At 47.4% G+C, this 15,033-nt stretch overlaps 1 protein-coding gene across 7 annotated transcripts in view; it reads left to right on the forward strand.

Moving 5' to 3' along the window:
- KIF9 (kinesin family member 9) overlaps positions 1–15,033 on the forward strand; it is a 252,267-nt gene that overhangs the window by 169,838 nt on the left and 67,396 nt on the right. For all 7 annotated transcript variants that reach the window (XM_033931868.1, XM_033931865.1, XM_033931864.1 and 4 more), the window contains one exon: positions 618–818. In XM_033931868.1, the coding sequence (XP_033787759.1) occupies positions 618–818 (201 nt within the window). The remainder of the gene's footprint in view (positions 1–617; positions 819–15,033) is intronic.

Raw genomic sequence — 15,033 nt, forward strand, 5'->3', positions numbered from 1 at the left:
TTTTGGATTTTTTTCTAGTGTGGGGAACTGAAGCGGAACCCAGCAGGAGGCTCTCCCTTGTGTTGCACAGAAGTCAGATATTTTGTGACACTTGTTAAAAATGCACCAAAGAGTTCTACACTCTAAACACTGAATTTATTGTAGTAATGATAGTTATGAAGCCCTCTTCCCTACAATTCTAGGCACCTTATCTAACAAGCAGCGTGACTTGAGCTGCAAAACCATGGCTTAATGCTCCCAGGTCCAGTGTGAAAGGATGCGTAGAATAAGAGATGAAAGGGTGTGAGCTCTCCTATTCTGTTCTATGGCAATCATTTTGTCAGTTTTGTTTTGATTGTTGTCTTATCCTAATTTTATGTTTATGTTTATGTTTAACATTTGATATACCGCTTAAAAGAGTATTACAGATCTAAGCGGTTTATAATAAAATACAGGTACTTAGAACTTCCTTATCCTAATTTTACTTCTTTCCGAAAATGGACTTCCATTTCTTAATTTTATGTTGTTGTTTTTTAAATTTTGTAAATCATTTCAATGTCGCTTGCAGTAGGTGATACATAAAATACCTAATAGTACATAAATCATGAACATTACCTGTTTTCTGTTTCCCTTCACAGCCCCACTGGAAGAAAGGAAAGCTTCATTAGTCCTACTCTCGGAAAAGAGCCAGTGACTGTTTCCCTTTCAAAGTCTGTTCAGATGGTGGCTTCTGCAAAGGATCTGGAAATAAAGGAGTCTGTAGCAAAGGATGTAGATATAATAAGCCTTGATATACACCGTTCAGAGACAGCTTTCAAAGAGGAGATCAGCCGTCCAAGGTAAACTGATTAAAGAAGTACACTTTACTGAAATCAAGCATAGATTTATACAGTTTATTGCTTTGCAGGGTCTGGATACTAAACTAAACTAAACCTTAAGTTTGTATACCGCATCATATCTATAAAGATAGAGCTCGGCATGGTTTACAGGTAATTCAATAAATGAGGGAAGGACATAATAAGAAATTAGAGGTTATGAAGAGGATAGCTAGCTTTACATTTTAAATAGATAGCTTTACGTTTTGGAGAAAAGCCAGGTTTTCAGATGCTTTCGAAATAATTGGAATGAGCCTAGGTTCCGCAGCGGGGCAGGGGGTTATTCCAAAGCTCAGTGAATTTAAAGAAAAGGGATTTCCCTAATTTACCTGCATACATGAAGCCTTTTTTTTTTTTTTTTTTTTTCCAAATTTCTTTTTATTAAGAAAAGAAGTATACAAAGAAATAAACCACAATCCGAATACAAAGAACCAGAAACAAAGTAAAACACCAGACTAGAGGGTCTACCGCATGGTTTCTGCGCGGAGACAAAAGATACTCAGCAAAAGCCAAGAAGAACCCACCCCCCAAACCCCTCCCCAACCCCACCCCACACCCCCCAAGCACTCCAGTGTCAGAAATTCAGAAGGGCACTTCGGGCACCCGGAGACAAATTGTCCCAGACCGGGGCCCAAACCGCTCGGAATTTCCTCCATTGACCAGGGCCACTCTTTTTAGTATCCAAATATTCATACTTCAGCAAAGTAAACAGTTCATTTTTCCACATTGTGAGGGTAGGCACCTCGGCCTGCCTCCATAACAAGAGGATACATTTACGAGATAACAAAAAAACCTTCTTCAGCAACAGGGAATTACCCCTAGAAAGTCCCAAAGAGGTAAAGTGATAAAAAAGGAAAACCTTCGCTCCAAGGGGAAGTCGTTTCTTTAAGATCGTTTGTAGATGAAGGCCAACAAAAGACCAGAAGGTTTGTATTCTGTCACAGGACCAAAACATATGCAACAAACCAGCAGGGTCAGCACGGCATTTAGGGCATTCAGCATGAGGCGCAATACCAATCACCAAGGCCCTATATGGGGAAATGTAAAGTCTCAACAAGAATTTGTAGTGCTGTTCTTGCAGTACCACCGAGCGAGTCAGTCTCGGAAGATGTCGCATGAGGAGACGCAAATCCTCACCAGTGATCTGCTCAGTAGAGGCAAGGTCCAGATTCCAAACATCAGCCACCGTATCATAATTCCAAGGTGCCGAAAAACTGCCCAAGCTGATCTGATGAAAGGAGAGACTCATACTGGTCGAACGGGACAGGGTCAAAGTCTCCCAAACCAGATCCGCCTTATCTTCCTGCAAAGTAGAACGGTCCAGGGAGTGCAGATAATGACTGACTTGACCATAAGAAAGCCATTCCCGAGCCTGGACTACACCCCGAGCCTGAAGAGCAGGGAAGGAAACCGGAAGGCCCTGTGTCGTCACCACATCCCGCACATAACAAAGGCCATTGGTCGACCAAGTCTTCAAATAAGTTTTAGAGTCATCCGGATCCAAGTCCCGATTTCCCCACAAGGGTAAAAGCACTGTAGAAGTAAAAGGCACCTGCATCCGTTTGCATAACCATTGCCAACATTGGCGCATAGATTTCAACAAAGGATGAGAACGAGTTGGAAAAATCCGATGGGGTCGTTTCGCATGAAGATAATACAACAAATGTGTAGGCGCCATCAGTTGCTGTTCCAGGGACACAGGAGTGTAATAGGTAGTATTCTTGATCCAGTCGACCAGGTGACGAAGGAGACAGGCAACATTATATTTCCGCAGGTCCGGCAATGCCAAACCGCCTCTCCCCAGTGGCAAGGAAAGTTGTGCTAAAGTCAATCTGGGCTTCTTATTATTCCAAAGAAATTTACGTAACACTGTATGATACAGACCAATGTCCTTATTGGTAATATACATAGGAAAAGTTTGCATCACATAAATCCATTTCGGAAACAGAACCATTTTAAACAATGCTATCCTCCCCCGCAAAGTTAAAGGAAAATTGGTCCAGAGAGCCAATAAATCCCGGGTTTTGTGCAATAATACCTTGAAATTTTCCCCATAAGCCCTTTTGAGATCACCAGTAATATAGATCCCCAAATATTTAAGTCTGTGCGCCACCTTTCGTAATGGAAAAGGGGACGTCCAATCCGCATAAGCATACCCACTAAAGGGCAAGGCCTCTGACTTGTCCAAGTTCAATTCAAAACCAGAAACCACCCCATGGCACTGTACTAATTGTAAAACCCGTAGAAAAGAACGGCGGGGCTGAGTCAAGAGCAACAAAATGTCATCTGCAAAAGCCAGGCACCGCACTTCATCCTGTCCCACCGGAAGGCCCAAAATAGAGCCGTCCGTCCGAATGCGATACAACAAGGGCTCCAGGGATAAAATAAAAAGGAGAGGAGAGAGCGGACACCCCTGACGGGTGCCCCACTCCACCTGGAACCCAGCAGAGACAGCACCATTGACCAGCACCGCTGCACTAGGATTAACATAGAGAATCCGCACCATGTCCAGAAATAGACCCCCCAGCCCAAAGTTACCCAAGGCCAAAAACAAGTAGTCCCAATCGACACAATCAAAAGCTTTCCGGGCATCCAAACTAATCAAGAGGGCCGGGATAGAAGAAGTCACACAATGTCCCAAAGCAGCCATAACTTTACGCACGTTCCACACCGCCTGCCGCCCCTGAACGAAACCGACCTGGTCCGGATGCACAACCTCAGGCAAGAGGGAAGACAAACGCATAGCTAAGATTTTTGCAAACAATTTAAGCTCATAGTTAATTAAGGAAATAGGACGATAAGAATCCACCGACGCAAGATTCGTAGCCGGTTTGGGGATCAACACCACATGGGCACGATTGGCATGGGCCGGAAAATGCCCATCCAACAGTACCTGACATGAAGCCTTTTAATGAGGGGAAAGATAGTTTGAGTATGTGAGCAGATCTGGTAGTGTCAGGTCTCGAAGAATTCCAGGATAGTGGGATTAGGGGAGGAAGAATGCCTATAGAATCTTACAATTTGAAACAGGCAAACATGGAAATGCATCAATGCACTGGATACCTTCAGCAAAGCCAGATCACATTCCCAAATACTCTGGCCTTGATTAGCGCCTGCCATTAGGTGTCTAGTTTGGCACGCCTAGCCAATCTAAGCACCTAACTTAATTTTTTCATTGGTTCAATCAGCAGTGTTAATTGATCAGTGCCATTAAAATCAATTAAAAAAAAATTAATTTGGGGGTACGAGTCTAATTTGATAGGCACCATGTAGGCATCTACACCAAGATGCCTACCCGAAAAGTAGACATGGTTAAGAGTAGAGTTTGGATGTGGATTGTGTTAGGCGCCAGTATTTTAGGCCAAGAAAACTTTGACCTAAATATACCTGCGCCCAAGTCTTTGATACCTTCCAGCATCTAACTTGAGTTAGGCACCACTAGCTTCATTTCTATAAATGGCACCTAATTTTGAATCCAAAAACAACAAAGGTGGACCAGTAGTCACTGGCCATGGCAGGAGTTGTTTGATGTAAAAGTTTATTATGATTAAAAGATCATACAAAAATATCAAAATTTAGAAACCTTAGATACAGAAAAAAAACATATGGTGAACTTGTATGGCTGGTAATTGGTGTCCTTTATCCATTATAGGAGGAGAAACATATGGGGCTCATAATCAAAACTTAAACATGTCTGAAAACACTTGGCACTTGGACAACCTAAAAGACAAGTCGTCCAAGTGCCGATAATCAAACCTATTTTTTTAACGTATCCAGGGACATTTTAGGCCTCTGAATGCTGCTGTGTGCCCAAAGCTGAAAGGGATGTATTTGGAGGAGTGGTTGGGGGATCTAGACTTAGTCGTCCTGCAGGGATAATCAAATGTTTTACTAGACTTCCTGGATGGAACTTATACGGTGTGAGTTAGACGATGTAAAAACAGGTTTAAGTGCCCCAAAAGTATCCAAAGTGACCAAATAACCACTGCAGAGAAAGTCAAGACCCCCACACACTCCCACAAAGATCAGAATAAAAACATACATATCTGTCTCCAGAACATCAGCACCTAGTATAGGAAAGCCTAGTAGAGCTGCACACAAGTGGCTTAAATAGTCTTGGGGGTGGGCTAGTGAACCATAGAGAGGAGGACCCCGGGCCCATAAGCCACCCCACCCCATTCCAGCAGGGGAGAGCCGACGGAGGAGGGCTGCAGTCCGGCCATTGGACCAACGGTTGGCTCGGGGGCCCGTTCAAGCTGGACTTCAGTTTTGACTGTTTTGATTTTATTTTCACTTCTTTTTAGTTTATGATATATTTTTTAATCTCACTTATTGTTTTACCACTTATTTTGTTTTATTTTATCATTCAAATTTCATTTAAATTTCCCCAGAATTCTATTGCTTCAACAGTTCTCCCTCTGCATCTATTCTTATCTCCCCTCTTTTTAACCTTTCAAATTCCTTTAGATCATTCTAATCTTATTAGTATGTTTATTTTCTTATTTTTCTCCTCTATCTCTATTTTCTTTCTTTATTACTCTTCTAATTGTCATTTTTCCTGGTACTTTAGTTAGATTGTGAGCCTTCGGGACAGTAAGGGAATTTCTAAGTACCTATCTTACTTATAATTTTAATGCACCAATATATTCATTGTAACCGTTCTGGGCTCTTTTGGGAGGACGGGCTAAAAAATCGAATAAATAAATAAATAAATACATGTGGGTAGCGCATGTATGCCCCCTAAACCCCTGCTATATTGCCATATAGGTGGCACCTGCAGCCATAAGGTCTACTGGGGTTGAAGACTGGTGGGTTTTGAGGGGTTCTCCATAACCTATAAGGGAGTTCTGGTGAGATGTTTATGTGGCACCCTTTTTGTGATATTCACAGCAGTGCCCTGTAAGGTGTCCCATTGCTCTGTTGCCATGTCTGGGTGGCCAGTCCATCACATTGCTGGCCCCCTCCCATGTCCAAAAGGTCTTGTTCTGGGCTTTTGGGACTGGGATGAAATTTTTGTTGAGAATGTGGTATAAAGATAGACAACCTGGCCTTCTAGATGAACAATAGCCTGGATGTCCAGATAAAAGATTCTAAAAAAAAATATTATAGACGTATTTTTCGAGAATGGACATTTTATCGCTGCCGACTTTGGGCGTCTACTGCCATACGTCCAAATCTTTTGATTATGCCCCTCCACATGTTTTATTTTCCAGCGTGGAGTTTTTTTTGGGCCTATGATAAGTAGTGAGTTTACTTGCTTTCAGTTTAGGCTGTTATGTTAAGCTCTCTGGTAAATTGTAAGGTCTTTTTTCTACACTACTGGAATGTGACAACACTGTTATTGCTGCCTCTCCCTCAATAGATGATATTTGTGACATTTATCTATTCTGCCCAGTGTTCATTTTATTGTTTAGACAAGCGGTAATTGAAATCACCCATTGTTTTACTTTTCCCAACTTGCTAGTTTCCCTAATCTTTGTAATTCCTAATCTGTGTTGTGTTGAAAGAACTCTGGCACTGCACCCTTGACATTCAGGCTTCATTGTAGTACAGAAACAATTATTACAACAGTGCTGAGAAGTCCACACCCATATGGAACATAGCATTATCCCAGGACAAGCAGGCAGGTATTCTCACTAGTGGGTGATGTCATCCGACAGAGCCCCGATACGGACATCTTGCAAGCATGTCTTGCTTGAAGAAACTCAGAAGTTTCGAGATGCCCCCACCGCGCATGCGCCAGTGCCTTCCCGCCCGATGGTCCGGGCGTGTCTCCTCAGTTCTTTTTCTTCCGCGGAGCTGAAAAGTCTATCTTCAATTTGCGCCCATTGAATCTCTTTTTTTGCCTTCTATTTTGCCGCGGGTTGAGTTCTTTTGGCTCTCCTGTGCATTTATTTCTTTCTTTGATTTCTTTTTTGAAAAAAAAAAAAAAAAAAAATTTTTCCTTCCGATACCGGGTCGGCCGCGTGGCTGGGGCCCCGCGCCTTCGACCTTGCGGCGGAGCTTTTCCGGCCTATGTCCCGGCCGATTACCGGTTTTAAAAAGTGTAGCAAGTGCCAGCGTGCGATTTCGCTCACGGACCCTCATCGACGCTGCTTACAGTGTCTGGGACCGGATCACTTCCCAAAATCGTGCCGGCCTTGCTCCACTCTGATGGCGAGAGCGTTTAAGCGCCGCTGTCTACTGTGGGAGTCCATGTTCAAGATGGAAGCTTCATCGGATCCTGCAGCTTCGACATCGACATCGATGGGTGCTTCGACTCCTTCAGCGAAGCCCTCTGCCTCCCCGGCTGCTTCGGGCCTCCTGAAACCGGCATCGTTCACACCGGTTTCGGCCCCGGCTTCGGCGCCAGTGCCTTCCTCCGTCTCCTCGGAGCAGGTATCGACCCCTACAGTTCCACCGGTGGTGCTCAAGATGCCGAAGACTGGCAAGCAGAAGCACGCAGCACCGAAGGAGCGCGGAGACCGTGCGGAAGGGCCCCCTTTTGGTGCGGATCCCTCCATATCGGCTTCGTTGCGGTCCCTTCTGGAGGCTCAGTTCGTGGAGCTCATGCAGACCATGGGGCCTCGACTGATTGCCACCATCCAGGGTGACCTCCCAGCTTCGGCTTCGAGGGGCGGACCGCCCCCTCCTCCTCCTCCTCGCCGCACGACCTCGTTGCTCGGCGAGGAGGAGCGGCAAGCGGTGTCCGGGTCCTCGAGGAGGTCCTCCGTTAGTGCTGTGCCTCCTTTGGAACCGATTCCCTCGAGGAGAAACTTAGTGATATGCCTCCCTTGGAGCCCATTCCCTCGAGGAAAGCCTCGTTTAGTGACCTGCCTCCCTTGGAACCGATTACTCCGCCCCATGACTCAGTGTGGCATCCACCTTCGGGGCCACCCAGTCCTGGGCATAGCAGGAAGCAGGACGAGTTCTTTCGAACCCCCTATCAAGCCTGGGCGGCGTCGGGGGAGGCGCCGACTCTTCCGCCTCTGCGATCGACGGCATCGAGTCCAATCTGCTCCTTGGAGGCGTCTGACCCAGTTTCTCACAGACGGGCTCGATCCCCTTCCAGGCATCGAGAGGGGCATCGATCCAGACATTCTTCAAAGCATTCCTCTCGGCACTCGACCGTCTCGCCTCAGAAGAAATTGCCTCGGTTGGGGTATGCTGCTTCGACTGGGTCTCCACCTCCGGGCCCGGAGTTTGAGGACCCCGAGGTGTTCTACTCATCCTGTTGCTCGCAGGCCTCTCTGGAGCCTGAAGCCTCTTCTTCTTCTAGTCCGTCTCGCAGACCGGCGACGGCGGACCAACTGTCCTTTTCATCGTTCCTCAGGCAGATGGCAGATGACATGGACATTACTCTCGATGCTGGGTCTCGATATTCCAAGGAGTACCTCGATACCATACACTTGCCTCGTCCTCCGGCAGAGTCCTTGCGGCTTCCCCTGCACAAGCTCCTCGACCAGACCTTCATGCGATGCTTCGAGTCTCCTTACTCTATCCCTGCGGTCCCTGGCAAATTGGATGCGCGGTACCGCACGGTGCATCATAAAGGCTTCGAGGGTCCTCAGCTTTCTCACCAGTCCCTCCTGGTCGAATCCTCGCTCAAGCGGTCTCATCCTGGCCAGGTCTATGCTTCAGTGCCTCCGGGCCGCGAGGGCAGAACCATGGATAAGTTTGGTCGACGCATCTATCAGAATTCGATGATGGCGTCTCGAGTCCTGAATTACAATTTCCACTTTGCAGCCTACTTGGAATTTTTTCTACCTGTGCTTCGGAAGTTCACACCATACATCGAGTCCCAGGCTAGGTTTGAGTTTGAGGAAGTGGTTGCTTCGCTGTCCCAACTTCGGCTTCAGTTAATGCAATCTGCCTATGATGCGTTCGAGCTCTCAACCCGAGCGGCGGCCTGCTCGGTGGCGATGCGCCGGTTGGCCTGGTTGCGGACCATTGATATGGACCCGAATTTTCAGGACCGCCTGGCGAACGTCCCGTGTGCTGGGGCGGATCTTTTTGACGAATCCATCGAGACTGTCACGAAGAAGTTGTCTGACCACGAAAAGTCCTTCCAATCTATCCTTCGGCCGAAGCCTAAGCCTCAGCAGTCTCGACCTTCTCGTCCGCCGTTGATTTATCAGAGGCATTATCAGCCGAGGCAAACTCCACCTGCGAGGCAACTGGCGAAGCGTCAGCCTCCCCAGAAGGGTCAGCCTAAGTCTCAGTCACCTGCTGTCCCTAAGACCACTCAGCCTTTTTGACTGTCTCATCAAGGGCATAACCAACCTCGTTCTGCCTCCCCCTGTTTTTCCCATCGGAGGGCGCCTCCATCATTTTTATCATTGCTGGGAGGCCATAACAACCGACCTCTGGGTCCTTACTATCATCCAGGAAGGATACTCTCTTCATTTCCATCGGGTCCCTCCGGACCACCCTCCAAGAGAGTATCCTTCCAACTTGACTCAGACCGCCCTTCTTCTTCAGGAAGCTCAGGCTTTGCTCCGGCTTCGTGCCGTGGAGCCGGTTCCAACGGACCAATTGAACCAGGGGTTTTACTCCCGGTACTTCCTTGTTCCAAAGAAGACGGGCGACCTGCGACCCATTTTGGACCTCAGGGTCCTCAACAAATTCCTAGTCAAAGAGAGGTTTCGCATGCTGACACTTGCTTCTCTCTACCCCCTCCTCGAGCAGAACGACTGGTTATGCTCTCTGGATCTCAAGGAGGCCTACACTCATATTCCCATTCATCCGGCCTCTCGCAAGTTCCTCAGATTTCGGGTGGGACATCTCCATCTGCAGTATCGAGTGCTTCCATTCGGCCTGTCTTCGTCCACCAGAGTCTTCACCAAATGTCTGGTGGTGGTGGCCGCGGCCCTCCGGAACCAAGGTCTTCAGGTATTCCCCTACCTCGACGACTGGCCTCAGGGGTCCTCTCAGCGACCCTGTCAACGATTCTGTTCCTGCAGAGTTTGGGATTCGAGATCAACTTTCCCAAGTCTCGTCTACAGCTGACCCAGTCTCTTCCCTTCATCAGGGCTGTCCTGGATACCGTACGTCTCAGAGCATTCCTTCCTTCTCAGCGCATGGATGCTCTTCTTCATCTCTGCCAGTCTGTGTCTTCTCGCCAGACCATCTCAGCGAGACACATGATGGTCCTCCTGGGCCAAATGGCCTCTACAGTTCATGTGACGCCATTTGCCAGACTCCACCTCAGAATTCCTCAGTGGACCCTGGCATCTCAGTGGACTCAGGTGTCGGATCCGTTGACTCGACACATCACAGTCACTCCTGCTCTTCGGCAGTCTCTGCTCTGGTGGATGACCTCTTCGAATCTATCCAGAGGTTTGCTGTTTCATTCTCCTCCCCACCAGAAGGTTCTCACAACCGATTCCTCAACCTATGCCTGGGGAGCGCATCTGGATGGGCTTCGCACTCAGGGATTCTGGACCTGTGCGGACCGACTCCATCAAATCAATCTTCTGGAGCTCAGAGCCATCTTCAATGCTCTTCAAGCTTTTCAACATCTGCTTCACGACATGGTGGTCCTCATTCGCACCGACAATCAGGTCGCCATGTATTATGTCAACAAGCAGGGGGGCACGGGCTCGGCCTCCCTCTGCCAGGAAGCTCTCAGAGTCTGGGATTGGGCGGTTCGCCACAACACCTTCCTCAAAGCTGTCTACATTCAGGGGTGGGACAATGTCTTGGCGGACAAACTGAGTCGTCTTCTCCAGCCTCAAGAATGGACACTCCACTCCAAGCCCCTTCATCAGATCTTTCCTCAGTGGGGAACGCCTCAGATAGACCTCTTTGCGGCTCCCCACAATTTCAAGCTGCCTCAGTTTTGCTCCAGGATCTACGCTCCTCATCGCCTCGAGGCAGATGCTTTTCTGCTGGATTGGGGGAATCGCTTTCTGTATGCGTTTCCGCCATTCCCTCTCATTCAAAAGACTCTAGTCAAACTGAAGTCCGAACATGCCACCATGATTCTGATAGCTCCTCGGTGGCCCAGGCAACCTTGGTTCTCCCTTCTACTTCAACTCAGCAGCAGGGAACCGTACCTACTTCCAGTGTTTCCTTCACTGCTTACTCAGCATCAGGGGTCTCTGCTTCATCCCAACCTGCAGTCTCTCCACCTGACAGCTTGGTTCCTCTCAACGTAACTCCGCACCAGTTTTCCCAGGCGGTGAGGGATGTCTTGGAGGCTTCTAGGAAGCCTGCTACTCGTCAATGCTACTCCCAAAAATGGACTAGATTTTCTTCATGGTGTATTTCCAATTCTAAGGAGCCTCAGCGAGCCTCCCTATCCTCTGTTTTGGACTATCTTTTACATCTGTCTCAGTCTGGTCTCAAGTCGACATCTATACGAGTCCACCTGAGTGCTATTGCGGCTTTCCATCAGCCTCTACAAGGAAAACCTCTCTCTTCTCATCCTGTGGTTTCCAGATTTATGAAAGGACTTTTTCATGTCAATCCTCCTCTCAAACCGCCTCCAGTGGTTTGGGATCTAAATGTTGTCCTTTCTCAGCTTATGAAACCTCCTTTTGAGCCTCTGAGCAAGGCTCCACTAAAGTTTCTCACTTGGAAAGTGGTTTTTCTGGTGGCCCTCACATCTGCTTGCAGGGTCAGTGAGCTTCAGGCCTTGGTGGCGGACCCACCTTTCACAGTATTCCATCATGACAAGGTGGTCCTCCGCACTCACCCGAAATTCCTGCCTAAAGTGGTCTCTGAATTTCACCTCAACCAATCCATTGTGCTTCCAGTGTTCTTTCCATAGCCTCATTCTCATCCTGGAGAATCAGCTCTTCACACTCTGGACTGTAAACGTGCTTTGGCTTTCTACTTGGATCGCACCAAACCACACAGAACTGCTCCTCAACTTTTCGTCTCCTTTGATCCAAACAAGTTGGGACGACCTGTATCGAAGCGCACCATCTCCAACTGGATGGCGGCTTGTATCTCTTTCTGCTATGCCCAGGCTGGATTACCCCTTCCCTGTAAGGTCACAGCACATAGGGTCAGAGCAATGGCAGCCTCTGTAGCCTTCCTCAGATCGACACCGATTGAGGAGATTTGTAGGGCTGCCACTTGGTCCTCGGTTCATACGTTCACCTCTCATTATTGTCTGGATACTTTCTCCAGACGGGATGGGCAGTTTGGCCAAACTGTGTTACAAAATTTGTTCTCCTAAGTTGCCAACTCTCCCTCCATCCCATTGAGATTAGCTTGGAGGTCACCCACTAGTGAGAATACCTGCCTGCTTGTCCTGGGATAAAGCAATGTTACTTACCGTAACAGTTGTTATCCAGGGACAGCAGGCAGCTATTCTCACGTCCCACCCACCTCCCCTGGGTTGGCTTCTCTGCTAGCTACCTGAACTGAGGAGACACGCCCGGACCATCGGGCGGGAAGGCACTGGCGCATGCGCGGTGCGGGCATCTCAAAACTTCTGAGTTTCTTCAAGCAAGACATGCTTGCAAGATGTCCGTATCAGGGCTCTGTCGGATGACATCACCCACTAGTGAGAATAGCTGCCTGCTGTCCCTGGATAACAACTGTTACGGTAAGTAACATTGCTATATTGTTCTTGCCATTTCGCCAGATCTATCAACAGCATTCAATTTGATCAATCGCACCATGTTTCTAACTTGTCTTTCTGATTTGGGGATTACTGGTACTGTGTGACAGTGGTTTAGATCCATCCTTTAAGATAGATCATTTAAAACAGTGGTGTTCAACCCAGTCCTCAGGGACCACCTAGCCAGAAGGGTTTTCAGGATATCCACAGTGAATATGGATGACAGAGACTTTGAAAACCTGATTGACCAGGTGGAGGACTCGGTTGAATACCACTGATTTAGAGGTCAAACATCCTCATTGTCTTCTCTTTCACTTTCCAGGCCTCTTCAGTGTGGAGTACCGCAAGGTTCCATTCTTCCTCCCCTACTATTCAATTTATTTATCAGTTCCCTGGCACTACTTATACAGGAGTGTGCTATTTTGTTATTCCACATCTACACATCTAAGTAGACGCGGCCGCTATACTTATCATGGCAAGGGATCTCTCTGCCGCTATAAGTATAGCGGCCGCGGCCGCCTGTCCAATTGCCGGCAGGAGGGTACCCAACCCCTCCTGCCAGAAGATGCCCCCCACCCACCCCCCACTACCGATCACCGGCAGGAGGGTGCCCAATTTCTCCTGCCGGAAGACGCCCCCCTCCCCCGCGCTAACAGCCCCCAAACCTCCCCCCCACCAAACTAACCTTTAATTGTTGGCCAGACGGGTCTTGCCTGTCCAGCCGGCAGGCCCAACTCATCAAAATGAGGCAGGCCCGCCCCTTCCCGGCACATTCCGCGAAGCCTAAGGCCTGATTGGCCCAGGCTCTAGAAGCCTGGACCAATCAGGCCTTAGGCATACCGGGTCCGCCCATCCCCACTAAGCCTAAGGCCTGATTGGTCCAGGCGCCTAGAGCGCCATCTCCGGATCAGACCTTCGGTCCATCAAGTCCGGTGATTCGCACACGCAGAGGTGCTGCCAGGTGTACGCCTGGCGTAATTTAGTCACCCATATCCCTCTATGCCTCTCATAAGGAGATGTGCATCTAGTTTGCTTTTGAATCCTAGGACGGTCGATTCTGCAATAACCTTCTCTGGGAGAGCATTCCAGGTATCAACCACTCTCTGCGTGAAGCAGAATTTCCTAATATTTGTCCTGAACTTGTCCCCCTTAGCTTCATTCCGTGTCCTCTTTTCCGTGTCAAATTGGACAATGTAAATAATTCTTTCTGCTCTATTTTGTCGATTCCTTTCAGTATTTTGAAGGTCTCAATCATATCCCCTCATAGTCTCCTTTTCTCAAGGGAGAACAATCCCAGTCTCTTCATTCGATCCTCATATTCCAGTTTCTCCATACCCTTTACTAGCTTTGTTACTCGTCTCTGCACCCTCTCCAGCAGTTTTATATCCTTCTTTAGGTTGGGAGACCAGTGTTGGACGCAGTATTCCAAGTGGGGTCTGACCATTGCTTTATAAAGCGGTATTATGACCCTCTCTGATCTACTCGTGATTCCCTTCTTTATCATGCCCAACATTCTATTTGCTTTCTTTGCCGCTACCGCACATTGTGCTGACGGTTTCAGGGTTCTCTCTATCAGTACACCCAGGTCCTTTTCTTGTTCGCTCTTACCCAAAGTTGCACCTGACATTCTATACTCGTGTTCCTTATTCTTACTGCCTAAATCACTTTGCATCACTTTGCATTTCTCCACATTGAACCGCCCATTTCTCTAACTGACACAAATCTCTCTGGAGTTCCTTGCTATCCTCCTGCGATCTGATTGCCCGGCATAGCTTTGTGTCATTTGCAAACTTGATGATCTCACTGGATGTTCCTTCTTCCAGGTCATTGATATAAATATTAAATAGGATTGGTCCTGGGGTACACCACTAGTCACTTTCTCCCAGTTGGAGAACTTCCCATTTATGCCCACTCTCTGCTTTCTGTTCTCCAGCCATTTGCCTATCCTTCTTAGTATATCTCCCTCTATTCCATGGCTTTGTAGTTTCCTGAGAAGTCTTTTGTGTGGAACTTTGTCGAACGCTTTCTGGAAGTCTAAGTATATTATGTCCACCGTATGTTCACGGTCTCGAAAAATTGAAGTAAATTCATTAAACATGATTTCCCTTTCCTGAAGCCATGTTGACTGGCTTTCATCAGGTTGTGTGTATCCAAGTGCTGGACTATGCTATCTTTGATCATAACTTCAACTATCTTTCCAGGGACAGATGTAAGGCTCACAGGTCTGTAGTTGCCCGGTTCTCCTCTCGATCTTTTTTTGAAAATTGGCATGATGTTCGCTATCTTCCAGTCGTCCAGTATCTGTCCAGTTCTAATTGACAGGTTGGCAGGTGTTGAAGGCTTTGGGTACTCCCTTTGAGCCCCTCCAGCTGATACCCCTAAAGGATTTTATTTTATTTATTTTAAAAATTTCTATACAGTTTACAACTAAACAGTTTACAAAATTTACATACATAGTTTTAAAACAGAAACATAATAGAATGAACATAAAAAACAACCTTTAAATCATGACTAGAAAATAATGGCATAACTTTGCATAATAACAATCATAAGCAGTTTATCAATTCTACCAGAGAAGAAAATTATGTCTAGAAAATAACTGCATTTTAAGTAATTTTTTAAACA

The sequence above is a fragment of the Geotrypetes seraphini genome, chromosome 2 (genome assembly GCF_902459505.1).
Source record: "Geotrypetes seraphini chromosome 2, aGeoSer1.1, whole genome shotgun sequence".
Classification (NCBI taxonomy): Eukaryota; Metazoa; Chordata; class Amphibia; order Gymnophiona; family Dermophiidae; genus Geotrypetes; species Geotrypetes seraphini.